This window comes from Mustelus asterias, chromosome 24 (assembly GCF_964213995.1).
Source record: "Mustelus asterias chromosome 24, sMusAst1.hap1.1, whole genome shotgun sequence".
Taxonomy (NCBI): Eukaryota; Metazoa; Chordata; class Chondrichthyes; order Carcharhiniformes; family Triakidae; genus Mustelus; species Mustelus asterias.
The window spans coordinates 43,301,959-43,322,665 of record NC_135824.1 but is presented as its reverse complement, the minus strand read 5'-3'; the positions used below and the strand labels follow the sequence as shown (position 1 = coordinate 43,322,665).

Genomic DNA, 20,707 nt, shown 5'->3' with positions numbered 1-20,707 from the left:
GGAATACACAGTAGTAGATTTCTACCTCCGAATTTCGACTGACTTATCTCATACAACACAGGATAAAACCATTTGCCTCTGTCAGCTATCTGAAAGAGCTATCCAATTGGTGCTACTCTGTTCTTTTGTCACAATCCCATAACATTATCCTTTTTAAATGCAGATCCAATTCCTTTTTGGCTATTGAACTGTTTCCATTACCCTATCAGCCAACACATCCCAGGTCTTCAGATTTTTAAGTTTTTGGTTTTATTGGATGGCTTTTATGTTTACTGATTAAATTTTAAACTTATTTTAAATCTGTTGTAAATTTTATTTCATTTGGCAACTAACACTGAATAAAATTACAGAACTCAATGTTGACAAAATGAGAAAATTGTATTTAAGCTTTTAAGCTGCATATTGCTATTACTGTGTTAGCTAGCTCTATTATTGTTTAATAAGCTTGATTTAAGCCTTGACTAATGGTCAGATTTTTATGAAGTTAGGAAGACTCTGTGGACCCCAAAAGAAAAAATGGCAGGCAGCACCCAGATGCTGAAGTTCAGTCCCCATTTCCAACAGATGGAAATTTTGCCAGCAGGAGGAAACGGTCACATGATTTGAGAAATGTTTATATTCTTCCCAGCTCATTACCTAACTATCTAGATTTTGCTTCCACTGCCCACTCAGATCTTTCCAATGATTGGTTTTTAAACTTTATAAAAGAAAGAGGCTGGGATTCTCCCAAAAAAAATTCCAAGTGTCGAATTCGTGTGAAAACTTGAGGCAATCATGCTGTTTTTTTCCAGTGAGAGTTCAGGGAAGAATCTCCCGTACTCTGCTGAGTGCACTAGTGTAAATGGTGCAACAGAAAAAACAAAATCAATAGGCGGGACCTATTCCCACTGGAGAGGCCGGCAGCATAGCGCTGAGTGGGCCACTGCACACGTGGCGATCTGTCAGTGCTGAGATTGGTGCATGCACAGTGGCCTCTGTCTGCCCGCCTCCCAATTGTTTCGTTTATTTATTAGTGTCACAAGTAGGCTTACATTAACACTGCATTGAAGTTACTGTGAAAATCTGTGATTTTTGGCCAGCGATTGAGCTGGCCAGTACAACAACCACGCATCGCTGGCCATCAGCACCCCACAGCCCGTGCACTGGCCCCCGAACATGCCCTGGCCCTCCCCTGCCTCAATCACTGCCACCCCGCCCCCCCGCCGAGCCCTGATCAACAACCCTGACCACCCTCACCACAGCCCGGTGGCCTCCCTCCATCTGATCGCAATCCCAAAGTGCAGAGTGGCACCGGGACCCCTGCCTTGTCAATGCCCCATGCCTGGTGGACACAGACTGGCACTGCCAAGGTGCCAAAACCCAGGGGCAACCCCCCCCACCTTCCCAGTGCCCAACCCTCTGAGGAGTCCAGGTAGCAGGCTCAGAGATTTCGGTCCTGGACCCGCTAATAGCAATTAAATTTGTATTTACATAAATTTTCTGGCGCCTATTTCCAGCGCGGAGCCAACGCTGGGAGACGTGCTTGGGGCCGAATGCCCAGCATGGATGCCATGGATCAGGTGCTACCTAAATTTCCCGACCCACTGTACTAAAATAAAAATCAGTGCTGCAGGATGGAAGAACCGCCCCAGAATCTCTAGAAATAGATTTAAACAGATATTTCCCAACATGTATGCATGGTTTTAAGCATCTTTGGACCTTACACTTGTTAAGACTCCAGCCACTGAAACCTATTCTTGTGTTTGATCTCTGATGTGATACATTATCTGTTTCCCTCTACAGAGATACTGTGAGAACACCGACCCTTTTCTGTTTCAGCATTCACAATATTTTGATTAATAATGTGCTCTTGCGTTTGTGCCTTTTTGGTTTGCCCTCATACATGGGCCAGAAATTTATCTGAACAAAAGGACTTGCCTTTCTGACAATAATCATTGCTGTTGCTTTAGTACTTTAGCATCAAACACAGTTGGCCATAAACAAGACATTTGGTCCTACTCCAATTCATTACACACGCCTGAATGTGCTGCCATCATGAATTTTCTAAACATACCATGCAAGAATTGGCACCACTTGAAGTTAGCCTCGTGCTGTCTTGACTTAAGGCAATGTTCAATTTTAGTTGCAGTTATTTTTCAAAAGGAATCAGACGTACAAAATAACAGTTACAAGTGCTGCAAACCTTAAACAGCAATCTCTGCAATGGGATAAGTAGTGGGTTAAGTCATTAATTGACAGTTTGGAAGCAGGATGTTTAGTCATATTTCTTGACTTTTTAAATAAGGAAAGATTTTACCAAGTCAGCAGTGGATTAATGAAAGTAACGTGCACTCCTTTAGATGCAGCTTATATCCTACATGCTTATATACAGATGAAAAACTTTCATTAGTACAAGTATCACTTGCAGAGTCCACAGCCTGACACAATTGACCACATTACCCTCCTCCAAACCCGTCGTCCACCTCAGTCGAACTGATTCACCTTTCTATTCTCATCTAATTGTAGCCAGAATATGACATGCATTGGCTTCTTTGCCTTCTCCCATACTGTTACTCGTGTCCCGTTTCTACATACAGCCCCACATCCAAAAGCACACAGGTAACGATTGTACATACACCAACGACACACTGTTGCTAAATTATCAGATTGCTGATCAGTACAAGATGAGCAGAAATGTCCTCCCATTAAACATCAGCGAAACTAATGCCATAGTTTATGGCCCACATCCCACCCTCTGTAAACTTGAAGTCAGCATGATATAGATAGGCTGGAACATTGGGTGGAGAAATGGCAGATGGAATTTAATCCAGATAAATGTGAAGTGATGCATTTCGGTAGATCTAATGCAGGGGGGAGCTATACAATAAATGCCAGAACCATCAGGAGTATAGACACACAGAGGGACCTGGGTGTACAAGTCCATAGATCCTTAAAGGTGGCAGCACAGGTGGAGAGAGTGGTGAAGAAGGCATATGGCATGCTTGCCTTTACTGGACAGGGCATAGAATACAAAAGTTGGCATATGATGTTGCAGCTGTATAGAACGATGGTTAGGCCACATTTGGAATACTGCATCCAGTTCTGGTCGCCACACTACCAGAGGGACGTGGAGGCTTTGGAGAGAGTACAGAGAAGGTTTACCAGGATGTTGCCTGGTATGGAGGGTCTTAACTATGAGGAGAGATTAGGTGAACTGGGATTGTTCTCCCTGGAAAGACAGAGGATGAGGGGTGACCTAATAGAGGTGTATAAAATTATGAAGGGCATAGATAGTGAACAGTGGGAAGCTTTTTCCCAGGTCAGAGGTGACAAACACAAGGGGTCACGGGTTCAAGGTGAGGGGGGCAAGGTTCAACACAGATGTCAGGGGGACGTATTTTACAGAGGGTGGTGGGGGCCTGGAATGCACTGCCAAGCAAGGTGATTGAGGCAGACACGCTGGGATCGTTTAAGACTTATCTAGATAACCACATGAACAGACTGGGAATAGAGGGATACAAACAAATGGTCTAGTGGGCACATGAGCAGCGCAGGCTTGGAGGGCCGAAGGGCCTGTTCCTGTGCTGTATTGTTCTTTGTTCATCCAAAGCTCTGTTTTCTGTGTTTCTACTTGCACTAGTTAACATCTGCATTATCTGTGCTCAGTGATCTACACTGTTGTTTGACTGGGTGCTACCTTCATTTTAAAATTCACATCCTAGTTTCCAAATTCCTTCTTGGCCTCATCCCCATATCTATAATTGCCTCCCGCACACTTTCACATAGAACATAGAAAAACTACAGCACAAACAGGCCCTTCGGCCCACAAGTTGTGCCGAACACATCCCTACCTTCTAGACCTACCTATAACCCTCCATCCTATTAAGTTCCATGTACTCATCCAGGAGTCTCTTAAAAGACCCCTTCCTCCAAGATATCCGTATCCATCAAATTCTAGAACCATAGAAAATTACAGCTCAGAAACAGGCCTTTTGGCCTTTCTTGTCTGTGCCGAACCATTTTATGCCTAGTCCCACTGACCTGCACTTGGACCATATCCCTCCACACCCCTCTCATCCATGAACCCGTCCAAGTTTTTCTTAAGTGTTAAAAGTGACCCCGCATTTACCACTTTATCCGGCAGCTCATTCCACACTCCCACCACTCTCTGAGTGAAGAAGCCCCCCCTAATATTCCCTTTAAACTTTTCTCCTTTCACCCTTAACCCATGCCCTCTGGTTTTTTTCTCCCCTAGCCTCAGCGGAAAAAGCCTGCTTGCATTCACTATCTATACCCATCAAAATCTTATACACCTCTATCAAATCTCCCCTCAATCTTCTACGCTCCAGGGAATAAAGTCCCAACCTATTCAATCTCTCTCTCTGTAACTCAGCTTCTCAAGTCCCGGCAACATCCTTGAGAACCTTCTCTGCACTCTTTCAATCTTATTTACATCCTTCCTGTAACTAGGTGACCAAAACTGTACACAATACTCCAAATTTGGCCTCACCAATGCCTTATATAACCTTACCATAACACTCCAACTTTTATACTCGATACTCCGTTTTATAAAGGCCAATGTATCAAAGGCACTCTTTCCGACCCTATCCACCTGTGACGTCACTTTTCGGGAATTCTGTACCTGTATTCCCAGATCCCTCTGTTCAACTGCACTCTTCAGAGTCCTACCATTTACCCCGTACGTTCTTCTTTGGTTTGTCCTTCCAAAGTGCAATATCTCACACTTGTCTGAGTTAAATTCCATTTGCCATTTTTCAGCCCATTTTTCCAGTTGGTCCAAATCCCTCTGCAAGCTTTGAAAACCTTCCTCACTGTCCACTACACCTCCAATCTTTGTATCATCAGCAAACTTGCTGATCCAATTTACCACATTATCATCCAGATCATTGATATAGATGACAAACAACAATGGACCCAACACCGATCCCTGCGGCACACCACTAGTCACAGGCCTCCACTCAGAGAAGCAACCCTCCACAACCACTCTCTGGCTTCTTCCATTGAGCTAGTGTCTTATCCAATTTACTACCTCCCCATGTATACCTAGCGACTGAACCTTCCTAACTAACCTCCCATGAGGGACCTTGTCAAAGGCCTTGCTGAAATCCAGGTAGACAACATCCACCGCCTTCCCTTCTTCCACTTTCCTGGTAACCTCCTCGAAAAACTCTAATAGATTGGTCAAACATGACCTACCACGCACAAAGCCATGTTGACTCTCCCTAATAAGTCCCTGTCTATCCAAGTATTTGTAGATCCTATCCCTTATCACACCTTCCAATAACTTGCCCACCACCAACGTCAAACTTACTGGCCGATAATTTCCCGGATTTCTTTTGGAACCTTTTTTAAACAACGGAACAACATGAGCCACCCTCCAATCATCCGGCACCTCCCCCGTGAATACTGACATTTTAAATATGTCTGCCAGGGCCCCTGCAAGTTCAACAGTAGCTTCCCTCAAGGTCCGTGGAAATACCCTGTCCGGTCCTGGGGATTTATCCACTCTGATTTGCCTCAAGACAGCAAGCACCTCCTCCCCTTTAATCTGTAAAGCTTCCATGGCCTCCCTACCAGTTTGCCCTATTTCCTTAGACTCCATGCCCGTTTCCTCAGTAAATACGGATGCAAAAAAACGATTTAGTATCTCCCCCATCTCTTTTGGTTCCATACAGTCTACCACTCTGGTCTTCAAGAGGACCAATTTTATCCCTCACTATCCTTTTGCTCCTAACATACCTATAGAAGCTCTTTGGATTTTCCTTCACTCTCTCTGCCAATGCAACCTCGTGTCTTCTTTTAGCCCTCCTGATTTCCCTCTTAAGTAGCTTCTTGCACTTTTTATACTCCGAGCATCTGATCTGTTCCTTACTGCCTGTACATTTCATACAACTCTCTTCCTCTTAATCAGTGTTACAATCTCCCTCGAGAACCAAGGTTCCTTATTCCTATTTACTTTGCCTTTAATCCTGACAGGAACATACAAACTCTGCACTCTCAAAATTTCTCCTTTGAAGGCCTCCCACTTTCCATTTACATCCTTACCAGAGAACAGCCTGTGCCAATCCACACTTCCCAGATCCCTTCTCATTTCATCAAATTTGGCCTTTTTCCAGTTCAGAACTTCAACCCGAGGACCAGATCTATCCTTATCCACGATCAGGTTGAAACTAATGGCATTATGATCACTGGATCCAAAGTGTTCCCTCACACTCACATCCATCACCTGCCCCAACTCATTTCCCAATAGGAGATCCAATATCACATCCTCTCTAGTTGGCACCTCTACATACTGATGTAGAAAATTCTCCTGAACACATTTTACAAACTCTACCCCGTCTAAATCTTTAACAGCATGCGAGTCCCAATCTATGTGTGGAAAATTAAAATCCCCTACTATCACAACTTTGTGTTTCTTGCAGTTGTCAGCTATCTCTCCACTGATTTGCTCCTCCAATTCTCGCTGACTATTGGGTGGTCTATAATACAACCCCATTAATGTGGTCATACCTTTCCTGTTTCTCAGCTCCACCCATAGGGCCTCTGTAGACAAGCTCCCTAATCTATCCTGCCTGAGTACCGCTGTAACATTTTCCCTGACCAGGCTAGTCTCTTGAGAATCCCCGATTTTAATTGCCCATACCATAAGCTCTGGAATTGCCTTCCTAAACCTCAGTAAACCTGTTGTTCTTCCTTTAAAACTCTCCTTAAAAGCCACGTCTTTGACCAGGCTTTTATCCATCTCCAAACCCGCTAAATGAATACAAAATTCGCTTCTTGACAGAAGCCAGAGGGTGGTTGTAGAGTGTTGTTTTTCAAACTGGATGCCTGTGACCAGCGGTGTGCCTCAGGGATCAATGCTGGGTCCACTGTTACTTGTCATTAGAACCATAGAATCCTACAGTGCAGAAAGAGACCATTCGGCCCCTCGAGTCTACACCAACCACAATCCCACCGAGGCCCTGTCCCCATATATTTACCCACTAATCCCTCTAACCTATGCACCCTGGGACACTAAGGGGCAATTTAGAATGGCCAATCAACCTAGCCCGCACATCTTTGGACTGTGGGAGGAAACTGGAGCACCCAGAGGAAACCCACACAGACACAGGGAGAATGTGCAAACTCCACACAGACAGTGACCCGAGCCAGGATTCGAACCCAGGTCCCTGGAGCTGTGAAGCAGCAGTGTTAACCACTGTGCTACCGTGCCGCCCCAATTGTCATTTATATTAATGATTTGGATGAGAATATAGGAGGCATGGTTAGTACGTTTGCAGATGATATCAAGATTGGTGGCATAGTGGACAGTGAAGAAATTATCTCTGATTGCAACAGGATCTTGATCAATTGGGCCAGTGGGCTGACGAATGGCAGATGGAGTTTAATTTAGATAAATGCAAGGTGATGCATTTTAGTAGATTGAACCAGGGCAGGACTTACTCAGTTAATGGTAGGGCTTTGGGGAGAGTTACAGAACAAAGATCTAGGGGTACATGTTCATAGCTCCTTGAAAGTGGAGTCACAGGTGGACAGAGTGGTGAAGAAGGCATTCAGCATGTTTCATCGGTCAGAACATTGAAAACAGGAGTTGGGACGTCCTGTTGAAGTTGTTTGTACAAGACATTGGTAAAGCCACACTTGGAATACTGTGTACAGTTCTGGTCACCCTATTATAGAAAGGATATTAAACTAGAAAGTGTGCAGAAAAGATTTACTAGGACGCTACCCGGACTTAATGGTTTTGAGTTACAAGCAGAGGCTGGATAGACTGGGACTTTTTTCTCTGGAGCATAGAAGGCTGAGGGGTGATCTTATAGAGGTCTATAAAATAATGATGGGCACAGATCAGCTAGATAGTCAATATCTTTTCCCAAAGGTAGGGGAGTCTAAAACTAGAGGACATCGGTTTACGGTGAGAGATACAGAAGTGTCCAGAGAGGCAATTTTTTCACAGAGGGTGATGAGTGTCTGGAACAAGCTGCAAGAGGTAGTAGTAGAGGTGGGTACAATTTTGTCTTTTAAAAAAAGTGTTTAGACAGTTACATGGGTATAGAGGGATATGGGCCAAATGCAGGCAATTGGGATTAGCTTAGGGGTTTAAAAAAGGGCAGCAAGGACAAGTTGGGCCGAAGGGCCTGTTTCCATGCTGTAAACCTCTATGATCTCCCCTAATATGTTTCAGTATCTAGTTTTGCTCTAACACTCCTGTTGAAACACCTTAGAATATGGGTGTTATACAAGTTATTGCTGAAAAAACAGATGCATCAATATTTTTCATCTGACGTGCATCAGGACGGATTTAAAAACACCAACTTTCAAAAGGAACAACAATTTGTACTGCACTGACTGCAAGTGGACTTATTGGTGCATTCTTCATGGCCTTCTGTTCCTATGCATCACCCATGTCTGAGGAAAAAAATGGGTATAAAAATTGCTTTTCGAGTGCGGTCATGGTTGCATAGGTAACAGAGTACTTTGTTTGCTGTATGGTCACAAATAGAAAATAAGTACCCAGTTAATCTGTTTGAGTAGTAGTTAAGGAAGGCACATTACCAAGGGTAATGGAGAAATTTGCTATTCAAATCCTGCAGCATGATTTATGGATAGGAACAGAAGGCCATTCAGCCCCTTGTGCTTTTTTCAATTAAAAATCTTTGGGTATAACTGTTCCCTGGTTGAGGAGTTGTTACCCATTCCTAGTTACCCTTAGAAGGTGGTGGTTAATCTTCTCCTTGAACCATTGCAGTCTGTGTGGCAATGGGAAATCCCCAAAATATTAATCCAACACCAATCAAGGATTGGCATTAAATGTTCACATCAGTATAATGTGCATCGTGGAAGGAAACTTCATGGTTGTGGCATTTTCATGACATTGCTATTCCTTTTCTTCAGTTATGAAAGGTCACAGGGATGGGCTGTGGAAGTAACTTTGGCGAGTTGCGCCAATGCATGGTGTAGAGTAGTTTGTGCATAGGAGGACAAGACTAGACTTTATAAATATGCATTAATTATAGATACTACACTAACTTGTTAAACAACAAGCTTATGTTCTCTTGGTCATTCCTGCCTTCAAAAATGTATCTCTACACTACACTGTCCTAGTGACAGGAAATCACCTTCAATCCATTGCAATTGCAGTCATTAACCAGCCACAAGGAAAAACACAGGAACATCAGAAGTGATTCACACCACACCTCTACAAGCAGAAGAGACACCTCAACTATGACACAAGAAATTCACTACATGACCAGTCACTGAAGACAGCATAAAACTTTTCTGTTGGTTATGAACTAACTGCTGATAAAACTTCCCATCTATGTTCACATATCAATCTGGAGTACTTTATTATCCCCAAGGGCTCACAGGTAAATTTCCTTGTGCAGTGTGCTACTGAACTACAAGAAAGAGACTTCCTGGTGTGCAGTAGACAGACTACAGGATGCTAGGTTCAATCTGGGTTACTCCATGATTCCACATAGGAAAGTATGTATATAAACAGATGAAAATAGGACTATTTTAGTTTATGATGCCCTCTTCAGTCACTTAGCACGCGTACGAGTTAGCATCACATGAGGAATGATCATTTGGATAAAGTACCAGAGATCAGAATGTTCAAGGGACTGTTCCTCACCAAATCCAATCAATTTTCTGTCAAAGTGGGGCAAGTCTTTTAGTGTTGCATCGGGCAACATTAACAGAGCAGTCTCAAAGCTCTTAACAGAGGAAGATCAAACTAGAAACTACAAAATCACTCGAGAGAGATTCTTTTTAACATGGATAATAAATCAAGGAAACAACAATTTTTGGGGTAAATTCTTCAACAGTAACACAGATTTGGATCCAACCCAAAGCATTTAAGTTTCATATCAGTTTTTCTGACCTTGCCTCAGAGCTCAGATCTTCCACTAACACTGCCAAGTTTTACATACAACTCCAAGTTAAGGCAATCCAAAGTTGTTATACAAGATCATGACTTTAATCGAAGTAAAAAAACAGGTTTTTTTGGGTGAGCAATCTCACACTCAAAAATTATTCTACTACATTAATGAACAAAAGAATGGTGAAACCAAAAGAGAAAACGCAAGTCTGGCAGCACCTGAGGAGAGAAAAGAGCTGACGTGGAGTCCAGATGACCCTTTGTCAAAGCTAAAAGGCATAGAAAGTAGGATATTTATACTGTAGGGTGAGGGAATGAAAGATGAATCATAGCCAGAGAAACAAGGGAAAAGGATGGCAGTTCATAGAGGGAAAAAAAAGGTGCGATAGGCCAAGTGGCAGAGAAGCTGAAATCAGAGGATAAACTGTGACAGATGAGATGAAGATGTGTGTGAGGGCGGGAGAGAGGTAAAGTTAAGAAAAAGGGGGAAGGGGAAGCAAAGAGGAAGAAAAAGGGGGATAAAATAGGGGGAAAAAACAGACAATAGAAAAATAAACGGTAAAGAAATTTCGAGGTGGGATAGAACAAACAAAGAACAAAGAATACAGCACAGGAACAGGCCCTTCGGCCCTCCAAGCCCGTGCCGCTCCCTGGTCCAAACTAGACCATTCTTTTGTATTCCTCCATTCATGTGGCTATCTAGATAAGTCTTAAACGTTCCCAGTGTGTCCAACTCCACCACCTTGCCTGGCAGCGCATTCCAGGCCCCCACCACCCTGTGTAAAATATGTCCTTCTGATATCTGTGTTAAACCTCCCCCCTTCACCTTGAACCCATGACCCCTCGTGAACGTCACCACTGACCTGGGGAAAAGCTTCCCACCGTTCACCCTATCTATGCCTTTCATAATTTTATACACCTTTATTAAGTCTCCCCTCATTCTCCGTCTTTCCAGGGAGAACAACCCCAGTTTACCCAATCTCTCCTCATAACTAAGCCCCTCCATACCAGGCAACATCCTGGTAAACCTCCTCTGCACTCTCTCCAAAGCCTCCACGTCCTTCTGGTAGTGTGGTGACCAGAACTGGACGCAGTATTCCAAATGCGGCTGAACCAACGTTCTATACATCTGCAACATCAGACCCCAACTTTTATACTCTATGCCCCGTCCTATAAAGGCAAGCATGCCATATGCCTTCTTCACCACCTTCTCCACCTGTGATGTCACCTTCAAGGATCTGTGGACTTGCACACCCAGGTCCCTCTGCGTATCTACACCCTTTTTGTTCTGCCATTTATCGTATAGCTCCTCCCTACATTAGTTCTACCAAAATGCATCATGATAGAGCTAAATCGTCTGAAGTTGTTGAATTCAATGTTGAGACTGGAAGGTTGTAATGCATCTAGCCGAAAGACAAGATGCTGCTCCTCCAGCTTGCGTTGAGCTTCACTGGAACATTGCAGCAGGCCAAGGACAGACATGTGGGTATGGGAGCAGGATCATATGTTAAAATGGCAAACAACGGGAAGATGAGGGTCCTGATTGTGCACAGATTAAAGGTGCTCAGCAAAGCGATGTTAGTAGGGTGGTGAAAAAGGCATATGGGACACTTGCCTTTATCAATCGAAGCATAGATTACAAAAGCAGGCAAGTCCTGTTGGAGTTGTATAGAACTTTGTTGAGGCCACAGCTAGAATACTAAATGCAGTTCTGGTCGCCACATTACAGGAAGGGGCGCGCAGGGGAGATTCACCAGGTTGCTGTCTGGGATAGAGCATTTAATTTATGAAGAGAGGTTACACTCGAGTTGTTTTCTATAGAGCAGAGAAGACTGAGGGGTGACCTGATCGAGCTGTATAAGATTATGAGAGACATGGACAGAGTGAATAAGAAGCAGCTGTTCCCTTGGTTACAGGGTCAGTCATGAGGGGACATGAAAGGTTCAAGGCGAGGGGCAGGAGGTTTGGAGGAGGATGTGAGGAAAAAACCTTTTTATGCAGAGGGTGGTGACAGTCTGGAATGCGTTGCCTGGGAGGGTGCTAGAGGCGGGTTGTCTCACATCCTTTAAAAAGTACTTGGATGAGCACTTGGCATGTCATAACATTCAGGGCTATTGGCCAAGTGCTAGCAGATGGGATTAGGTGGGAGTTCAGGTGTTTCTAACGTCTCAGTGCAGACTCAATGGGCTGAAGGACCTCTTCTTCACTGTATGATTCTAACCAACAAGGGGACATGCCATGTCAACTTCAGTACAAAAGCAGCAAGATGTAAACAATCTAATGATACATGATTATAACTCACCTCCCAACTCCACAAAGCCTGTCCAACATTGCTGTTTGCTCACTGTCACTGGGTCATAATTCTGGAATTCCCTAACAGCATTGTCGGTGTATCTGCACCCGATGGACTAATGGTTCAAGGTGACAGCTCACCACCACCTTCTCAGGGCAATTAGTGATAGCTAACAAATGTTGACTTTGTCAGCGCATCCACATCTCATGAAATAATACATTTTTTTTTAAAAAGCATGGATTTGTAAAAGGCAGGTTATGCCCGATGTGCCGGAATAAATTTTTTGAAGAGGTGACTGAATTGGTAGACAAGGGAATGTATATGGTTATTATATGGACTGCCAGAAAGTTTATGATGAAGTCTCATTAAGATAAAGTTGAAGTTCATGGAATTCAAGGCAAAGCATTGACCTGGCTAAGAAATTGGTTGAGCAGCAGGAAACAGTAGGGATAACAGGCAGATAAATTGGCAAAGAGGTGACTGGAGGTGATTTCTATGAATAAAGTTTGCATTCCCATTTAGCTTTGTACTGTCAGCAAACATTACTGTCTCTCGCCCAAATTACTAATATAGATTGTAAATAGCTAAGGCCCCAGCACTGATCCTTATGGCATTTCACTAGCTGCAGCCTACCAATCCTTATTCTTTGTTCCCTGCTCCTTAACCAACCCTCTATCAATGCAAGATTTTAGTATGTAGTTGAAGAATTACTTTAATGTACAAATTTCCGACATGAACCAAGCAGAAGGAACTAAAAACATTTAAGAAAAATAAGCCATTTGGCTTATCACATTGTACCTGTGCCAGATCTTCAAAAGGCACCAATTAGTTAGACTCCCTAACTCTCTCATGACTGCCTTGTGATTTTTTTCCCCCCCCAAAAAAATTCACATTTGAAAATCTGGATTAATGAGATTCCACCACCCTTTCAGCCAGTGCAAAGGATTCTGGTTATTTTCCTCAATAAAAAAATCTGGTTCATTAACAATAAAGTTGGCAGAAGTGACAGAGAATGTTGAATTCCCAGGAACAAATTAGACAAATCAGTATATATGAAGGGGTTACCCCCAATTCAGAAACAATAATCAAACTTTGTACTACTACTTATGCATGAACATCCTATCTATATTAAGCATGCCAATGGTGCCCATAATTTGAAAAGTAACCCTTTAATACTGGATGGAAAACTTTCTCCTGCAATCAAAGATTTTCAGAAGAGGGGAAGTCTATAAAAATACTGCAGGGAGTTGTAAAACAAAGCTAGAAACTACACAAAAGATTCAGTCAGACCCGTGATCAGATTAACACTTTTGGTATGAACTCTCTGCCAGTTGTGATAATTGATAACCAAAATCTTTGATTGGTTAAACAGAAAAAGGTTAAACCTGTTGCTGGGCTATTTCTCAATAATTTTTGTTTCTTCACTTCTGAAAATAAAATGTATCCCGATTCCTCTCTGGGACTGGAAAGAACTCTTTAGCCAACTTTATTCGGCAAAGAAACATGCCCTAATGATCAGCATGACACATTCCACTGAAACTTCTTCAACTAGACCTCGGGATGCAGGTACATAGTTTCTTGAAAGTGGCGGCACAGATAGACATGGTGGTGAAGGCGGCATTTGGCACACTTGCCCTCATCGGTCAGAACACTGAGTACAGCAGTTGGGATGTTATGTTACAACTGTACAAGACACTGATAAGGCCACATTTTGAGTGTGTACAATTGTTGTCACTGCTATAGGAAGGATGTTATTACATTTTTTTGCACCTTTTCCAGTTTGTTAATTAGTGACATAAGCGGGCTTACATTAACAATGAAATGAAGTTACTGTGAAAATCCCCTAGTCGGCACACTCTGGCACCTGTGCAGGCACACGGAGGGAGAATTTAGTATGGCCAATGTACTTAACCAGCACATCTTTCAGACTGTGGGAGGAAACCTAAGCAGACATGGGGAGACCATGCAGACTCTGCATAGACAGTAACCCAAGCCAGGAATCTAACCTGGGTCCCTGACACTGAGGCAGCAGTGCTAACCACTGTGCCATCATGCCATCCTTCAAGAATTTATTTATTTAGAAGGATGTTACTGGGGACTGGAAGGTTTGAATTATAAGGAAAGACTGGGACTTTTTCCCTGCAGCATAGGAGAATGAGGGCTGACCTTAGAGATTTATAAAATCATGAAAGGCATAGATCAGGTGAACAGTAAGGTCTTTTCCCCAGGTAGATAGGGAACTCCAAAACTCCAGTTTAAGGTGAGGGGTAAGATTTAAAAGGGACCTGAGGGGCAACTATGGTGCATATATTAAATGAGCTGCCAGTACAATTACAACATTTAAAATACATTTGGACAGATACTATGAATGGGAAAGATTTATAGGGATTTGGGGCAAATCAAACTGGTTCAGTTTAGGAAACTCAGTCGGCATGAACGAGCTGGGCCTATTTCTGTGCTGTATATCTCTAGGACTGCAAACCTTTTACATGCAAAAACATCTCAAAAGTGCTTCACATACAATGAATAACTTGTACTCAAATCACTGCCAACACTGCAGTTGATGTTGTCTACATGGACTGCAGCAAGGCCTTTGACAAGGTACCGCATGGTAGGTTGCTGCATAAGGTTAAATCTCACGGGATCCAGGGTGAGGTATCTAAATGGATACAAAATTGGCTTCTTGACAGAAGCCAGAGGGTGGTTGCAGAGAGTTGTTTTTCAAACAGGAGGCCTGTGACCAGAGGTGTACTTCAGGGATCAGTGCTGGGTCCACTGTTATTTGTAATTTATATTAATGATTTGGATGAGAATATAGGGGGCATGGTTAGTAAGTTTGCAGAGTCAGGAGTAAAAGAATGACTAGGGTAAGATTAGGGCCAGTCAAGGACAGGAGTGGGAAGTTGTGCGTGGAGTCTGAAGAGATAGGAGAGGTACTAAATGAATATTTTTCGTCGGTATTCACACTGGAGAGGGACAGTGTTGTTGAGGGGAGTACTGAGATGCAGGCTGTTGGACTGGATGGTATTGATGTTCATAAGGAGGAGGTGTTAGCAATTCTGGAAAGGGTAAAAATAGATAAGTCCCCTGGGCCGGATGGGATTTATCCTAGGATTCTCTGGGAGGCTAGAGAGGAGATTGCAGAGCCTTTGGCTATGATCTTTGTGTCATCATTGTCTACAGGAACAGTGCCAGAAGACTGGAGATAGCAAATGTTGTCCCCTTGTTCAAGGGGAGTAGGGACAACCCTGGTAATGATAGACCAGTGAGCCTTACTTCTGTTGTGGGCAAAGTATTGGAAAGGATTATAAGAGATAGGATTTATAATCACCTAGAAAGGAATAATTTGATTAGGGATAGTCAGCACGGTTTTATGAAGGGTAGGTCGTGCCTCACAAACCTTATTGAGTTCTTTGAGAAGGTGACCAAAGAGGTGGATGAGGGTAAAGCGGTTGATGTGGTGTATATGGATTTCAGCAAAGCGTTTGATAAGGTTCCCCATGGTAAGCTTTTGCAGAAAATACGGACACATGGGATTGAGGGTGATTTAGCGGTTTGGATCAGGAATTGGCTAGCTGTAAGAAAACAAAGGGTGATGGTTGATGGGAAATATTCATCCTGGAGTTCAGTTACTCGTGGTGTACCGCAAGGATCTGTTTTGGGGCCACTGCTGTTTGTCATTTTTATTAATGACTTGGATGAGGGCGTGGAAGGATGGATCAGTAAATTTGCGGATGACACTAAAGTCGGTGGAGTTGTCGACAGTGTGGAGGGAAGTGGCAGGTTACAGAGGGACATAGATAAGCTGCAGAGCTGGGCTGAGAGGTGGCAAATGGAGTTTCATGCAGAAAAGTGAGAGGTGATTCACTTTGGAAGGAGTAACAGGAATACAGAGTACTGGGCTAATGGTAAGATACTTGGTAGTGTGGATGAACAGAGGGATCTGGGTGTCCACGTGCATAGATCCCTGAAAGTTGGCACCCAGGTTGATAGGGTTGTTAAGAAGGCGTTTTATTGGTAGAGGGATTGAGTTTCGGAGCCAGGAGGTCATGCTGCAACTGTACAAAACTCTGGTGCGGCCGCATTTGGAGTATTGCGTACAGTTCTGGTCGCCGTATTATAGCAAAGATGTGGAAGTGTTGGAAAGGGTGCAGGGGAGATTTACCAGGATGTTGCCCTCTTTTTAGGTCAAACCAAAACAAGTAAACAAACTCAGATTAAATCAGGACAAAGTAAAAGGGGCAGCTCCCCAAAAAGGAGGGGGAACAGCCCGAACAGAAATCAAAGTACAAAGGAAACTTAAAAACATCAAATTAAAATGTGATTATTGGGGTCAATAATGCACCCCAACCCCTGCGGTGCCCAGCGGGCGCGGAAAGCGTCAAATGGTGGGAAAATCGTATGAGGAAAGGCTGAGGGGCTTGAGGTTGTTTTCGTTAGAGAGAAGGTGGTTAAGAGGTGAATTAATAGAGGCATACAAGATGCTCAGAGGATTAGATAGGGTGGATAGTGAGAGCCTTTTTCCTTGAATGGTGTTGGCTAGCACGAGGGGTCATAGCTTTAAATTGAGGGGCGACAGATGTTAGCGATAGGTTCTTTACTCAGTAGTAAGGGCGTGGAATGCCCTGCCTGCAGCAGTGGTGGACTCGTCAACGTTGAGAGCGTTCAAGTGGTTATTGGATAAACATATGGATGATATTGGAATAGTGTAAATTAGAGGGGCTTTAGATTGGTACCACTGGTCGGCGCAACATCGAGGGCCGAAGGGCCTGTACTGCACTGTAATGTTCTAGATGATACCAAGATTGGTGTTATAGTGGACAGTGAAGAAAGTTATCTCCGATTGCAACGGGATCTTGATCAATTGGGCCAGTGGGCTGCCAAATGGCAGATGGAGTTTAATTTAGACAAATGCAAGGTGATGCATTTTGGTAGATTGAACCAGGGCAGGACTTGCTCAGTTAATGGTAGGGTGTTGGGGAGAGTTACAGAACAAAGAGATCGAGGGGTACATGTTCATAACTTCTTGAAAGTGGAGTCACAGGTGGACAGAGTGGTGAAAAAGGCATTCGCATGCTTGGTTTCATTGATCAGAACATGGAATACAGGAGTTGGAATGTCTTGTTGAAGTTGTACAAGACATTGGTAAGGCCACTCTTGGAATACTGTGTACAGTTCTGGTCACCCTATTATAGAAAGGACATTATTAAACTAGAAGGAGTGCAGAAAAGATTTACAAAGAACAGTACAGCACAGGAAACAGGCCCTTCGGCCCTCCAAGCCCGTGCCACTCCTTGGTCCAACTAGACCAATCGTTTGTATCCCTCCATTCCCAGGCTGCTCATGCGACTATCCAGGTAAGTCTTAAACGATGTCAGCGTGCCTGCCTCCACCACCCTACTTGGCAGCGCATTCCAGGCCCCCACCACCCTCTGTGTAAAAAAACATCCCTCTAATATCCGAGCTATACTTCGCCCCTCTCACCTTGAGCCCGTGACCCCTCGTGAACGTCACTTCTGATCTGGGAAAAAGCTTCCCACCGTTCACCCTATCTATACCCTTCATAATCTCGTACACCTCTATTAGATCTCCCCTCATTCTCTGTCTTTCCAGGGAGAACAACCCCAGTTTACCCAATCTCTCCTCATGGCTAAGACCCTCTATACCAGGCAACATCCTGGTAAACCTTCTCTGCACTCTCTAACGCCTCCACATCCTTCTGGTAGTGCAGCGACCAGAACTGGACGCAGTACTCCAAATGTGGCCTAACCAGCGTTCTATACAGCTGCATCATCAGACTCCAGCTTTTATACTCTATACCCCGTCCTATAAAGGCAAGCATACCATATGCCTTCTTCACCACCTTCTCCACCTGTGTTGCCACCTTCAAGGATTTGTGGACTTGCACACCTAGGTCCCTCTGTGTTTCTATACTCCTGATGACTCTGCCATTTATTGTATAACTCCTCCCTACATTATTTCTTCCAAAATGCATTTACTAGGATGCTACCAAAACTTGATGGTTTGGGTTATAAGGAGGGGCTGGATAGACTGGGACCTTTTTTTCTCTGGAGTGTAGAAGACTGAGGGGTGATCTTATAGAGGTCGATAAAATAATGAAGGGCATAGATCAGCTAGATAGTCAATATCTTTTCCCAAAGGTAGGAGAGTCTAAAACTAGAGGGCACGGGTTTAAGGTGAGAGGGGAGAGATACAAAAGTGTCCAGAGGAGCAATTTTTTTCACAGAGGGTGGAGTGTGTCTGGAACAAGCTGCCAGAGGTAGTAGTAGAGGCGGGTACAATTTTGTCTTTTAAAAAGCATTTAGACAGTTACATGGGTACGATGGGGATAGAGGGATATGGGCCAAATGCAGGCAATTGGGATGAGCTTAGGGGTTTTTTTTAAAAAAGGGCGGCAAAGACAAGTTGGGCCGAAGGGCCGGTTTCCATGCTGTAAACCTCTGACTCTAACTGCTAAATCCCAAGATGGCGCCAGATCTTTTCAATTTGGCTATACACCCTAGCTATGACTAACACTATATTCTGCACCCTCTCCTTTCCTTCTCCTCTATGTACTCTACGAACGTGTGCTTTGTCCTTATAGCATGCAAAAAACCAATACTTTTCACTGTATACCATTACATGCGACAATAATAAATAAAAAAGTCACATTTTAATAAAAAACATTAAAGTTCCTCCATTCCCCCCTTCTGCTTGTGAATCTGGAGTCATGAATGATTGTTAATCCTAGGACATACACTGGGGAAAAGTTACTGCTGCCCACCCCTCAGACCTTTCATCCTTGGCATCTAAACCTTTACCCAAAATCCTTTTGGCCAGTCAAGCACGACCACCCCAATGATAGCCCAAAACACAACAAACGCAGACCCCCTCCACAATACACACCCCCACTCCTCCCCACTGCTTTTCTTCCCACCAAAGTGCTCCTTCGCTCCCAACAATCCACCCAGTGACATTCCCCTTTAACCTCCCCTCACATTCCTGATGATTCCCCTCCACCCTGATGTTCGCCTCACTGCTCACTACCGTTCCCCCACCATTGCCCCTTCCCCCAAAGTCCCCTGTCCTCCCTGACATGTCCTCTTCCCCTAATATTTCCCCCTCCCCAGCGGCCCACCAGCCCTCCCCGACACCAGCCCCTCCAAAACACCAGCCCCTCCCCAATGCCCCCCTGCCCACCCCCTCGACCCGTCCCGACACCCCCTGCTCCACCCCAACGCCCCCCTGCTCCACCCCCTCAACCCACCCCAACGCCACCCCCTCAACCCACCCCAACGCCCCCTGCTCCACCCACCCCAACACCCCCCTCCTCCACCCCCTCAACCCACCAACACCCCCCTGCTCCACCCTCTCGACCCACCCCAACACCCCCTGCTCCACCCCCTCGACCCACCCCAACGCCCCCTGCTCCACCCCCTCAACCCACCCCAACGCCCCCTGCTCCACCCCCTCGACCCACCCCAACGCCCCCTGCTCCACCCCCTCGACCCACCCCAACATCCCCTGCTCCACCCCCTCGACCCACCCCAACACCCTTTGCTCCACCCCCTCGACCCACCCCAACGCCCCCTGCTCCACCCCCTCGACCCACCCCAACGCCCCCTGCTCCGCCCCCTCGACCCACCCCAACGCCCCACCCCCTCAACCCACCCCTTGACCCTCCGACGCCACTGCCCCCCCCCATCTCGACACTACACGCCACCGCCCCCACCCCTCCCCGACACTCCACCGCCCCCACCCCTCCCCGACACTACGCCCCCTCTCCCGGTACTCCCTCCTCCCCTTTGCCCCCTCCCCAACACCCCTCCCTCCCTCTCCTGCCCGATCCTTACCCGCTCGCTGCCAGCCTTGGCCCCTGTCCGTGATCTCCGGAGGTTGATGGCCGGCGGGGAGCGGAGTAAATTCTTGATGCGGCTGGTGATGCTGCTGCTCCCGTCCGCGGCAGCCGCCATTCCGCCTCGTGTCAAAAAAACTTCCCACAAACAATTAATAATATTATCAGCAGCAGAGCGCGGCCCTCAGGGCCCCCGCTGAGCCGGGTGGGTGCAGACCGGGCCGCCGCACACTCTCGGCCGGCAGAGTAAAAACTTTTCCTGTGAGTTTGTTTGTTCACCAGCGGCGCTCGCACTGACTGAGATTTAAACCCCAACCGCCACTCCTGCGCGAGCACCCCGTTTAAACTCAAACGGCGCAAGGCGATTGGAGGAAGGTGAATGATCGACAGGCCCAATATCCAATCATCCACCGTCCCTTGAATCTCCCGCCTCCTGCTCCTGGACGTCAGGGTAATTGGAACCGCTGATTGGACTGCGCCTGTGATGGACGTATAGCTCAACCAATGGTCAGCCATGGACCTTCGGTCCCGCCCCACTGGCTAGCTGATTGGATTGAGAGCGGGTTGACTGGCTGAGCCTGAGGCAAAGTGCCGCCTTCTCCATATTGACAGGGCGACACTGGCACAAGAGTGAGCTAATGGGGCGCCCAAAACCTAATGTGGTACTTGTCTTTTACTC

At 45.3% G+C, this 20,707-nt stretch overlaps 1 protein-coding gene across 6 annotated transcripts in view; it reads right to left on the bottom strand.

Moving 5' to 3' along the window:
* LOC144511344 (mitogen-activated protein kinase-binding protein 1-like) overlaps nt 1–20,323 on the bottom strand; it is a 129,544-nt gene extending 109,221 nt beyond the window's left edge. For all 6 annotated transcript variants that reach the window (XM_078241625.1, XM_078241627.1, XM_078241628.1 and 3 more), the window contains exon 1: nt 20,027–20,323. In XM_078241625.1, the coding sequence (XP_078097751.1) occupies nt 20,027–20,146 (120 nt within the window). In that variant the 5' untranslated portion in view covers nt 20,147–20,323. The remainder of the gene's footprint in view (nt 1–20,026) is intronic.
* Between the last annotated feature and the right edge of the window lie 384 nt (nt 20,324–20,707).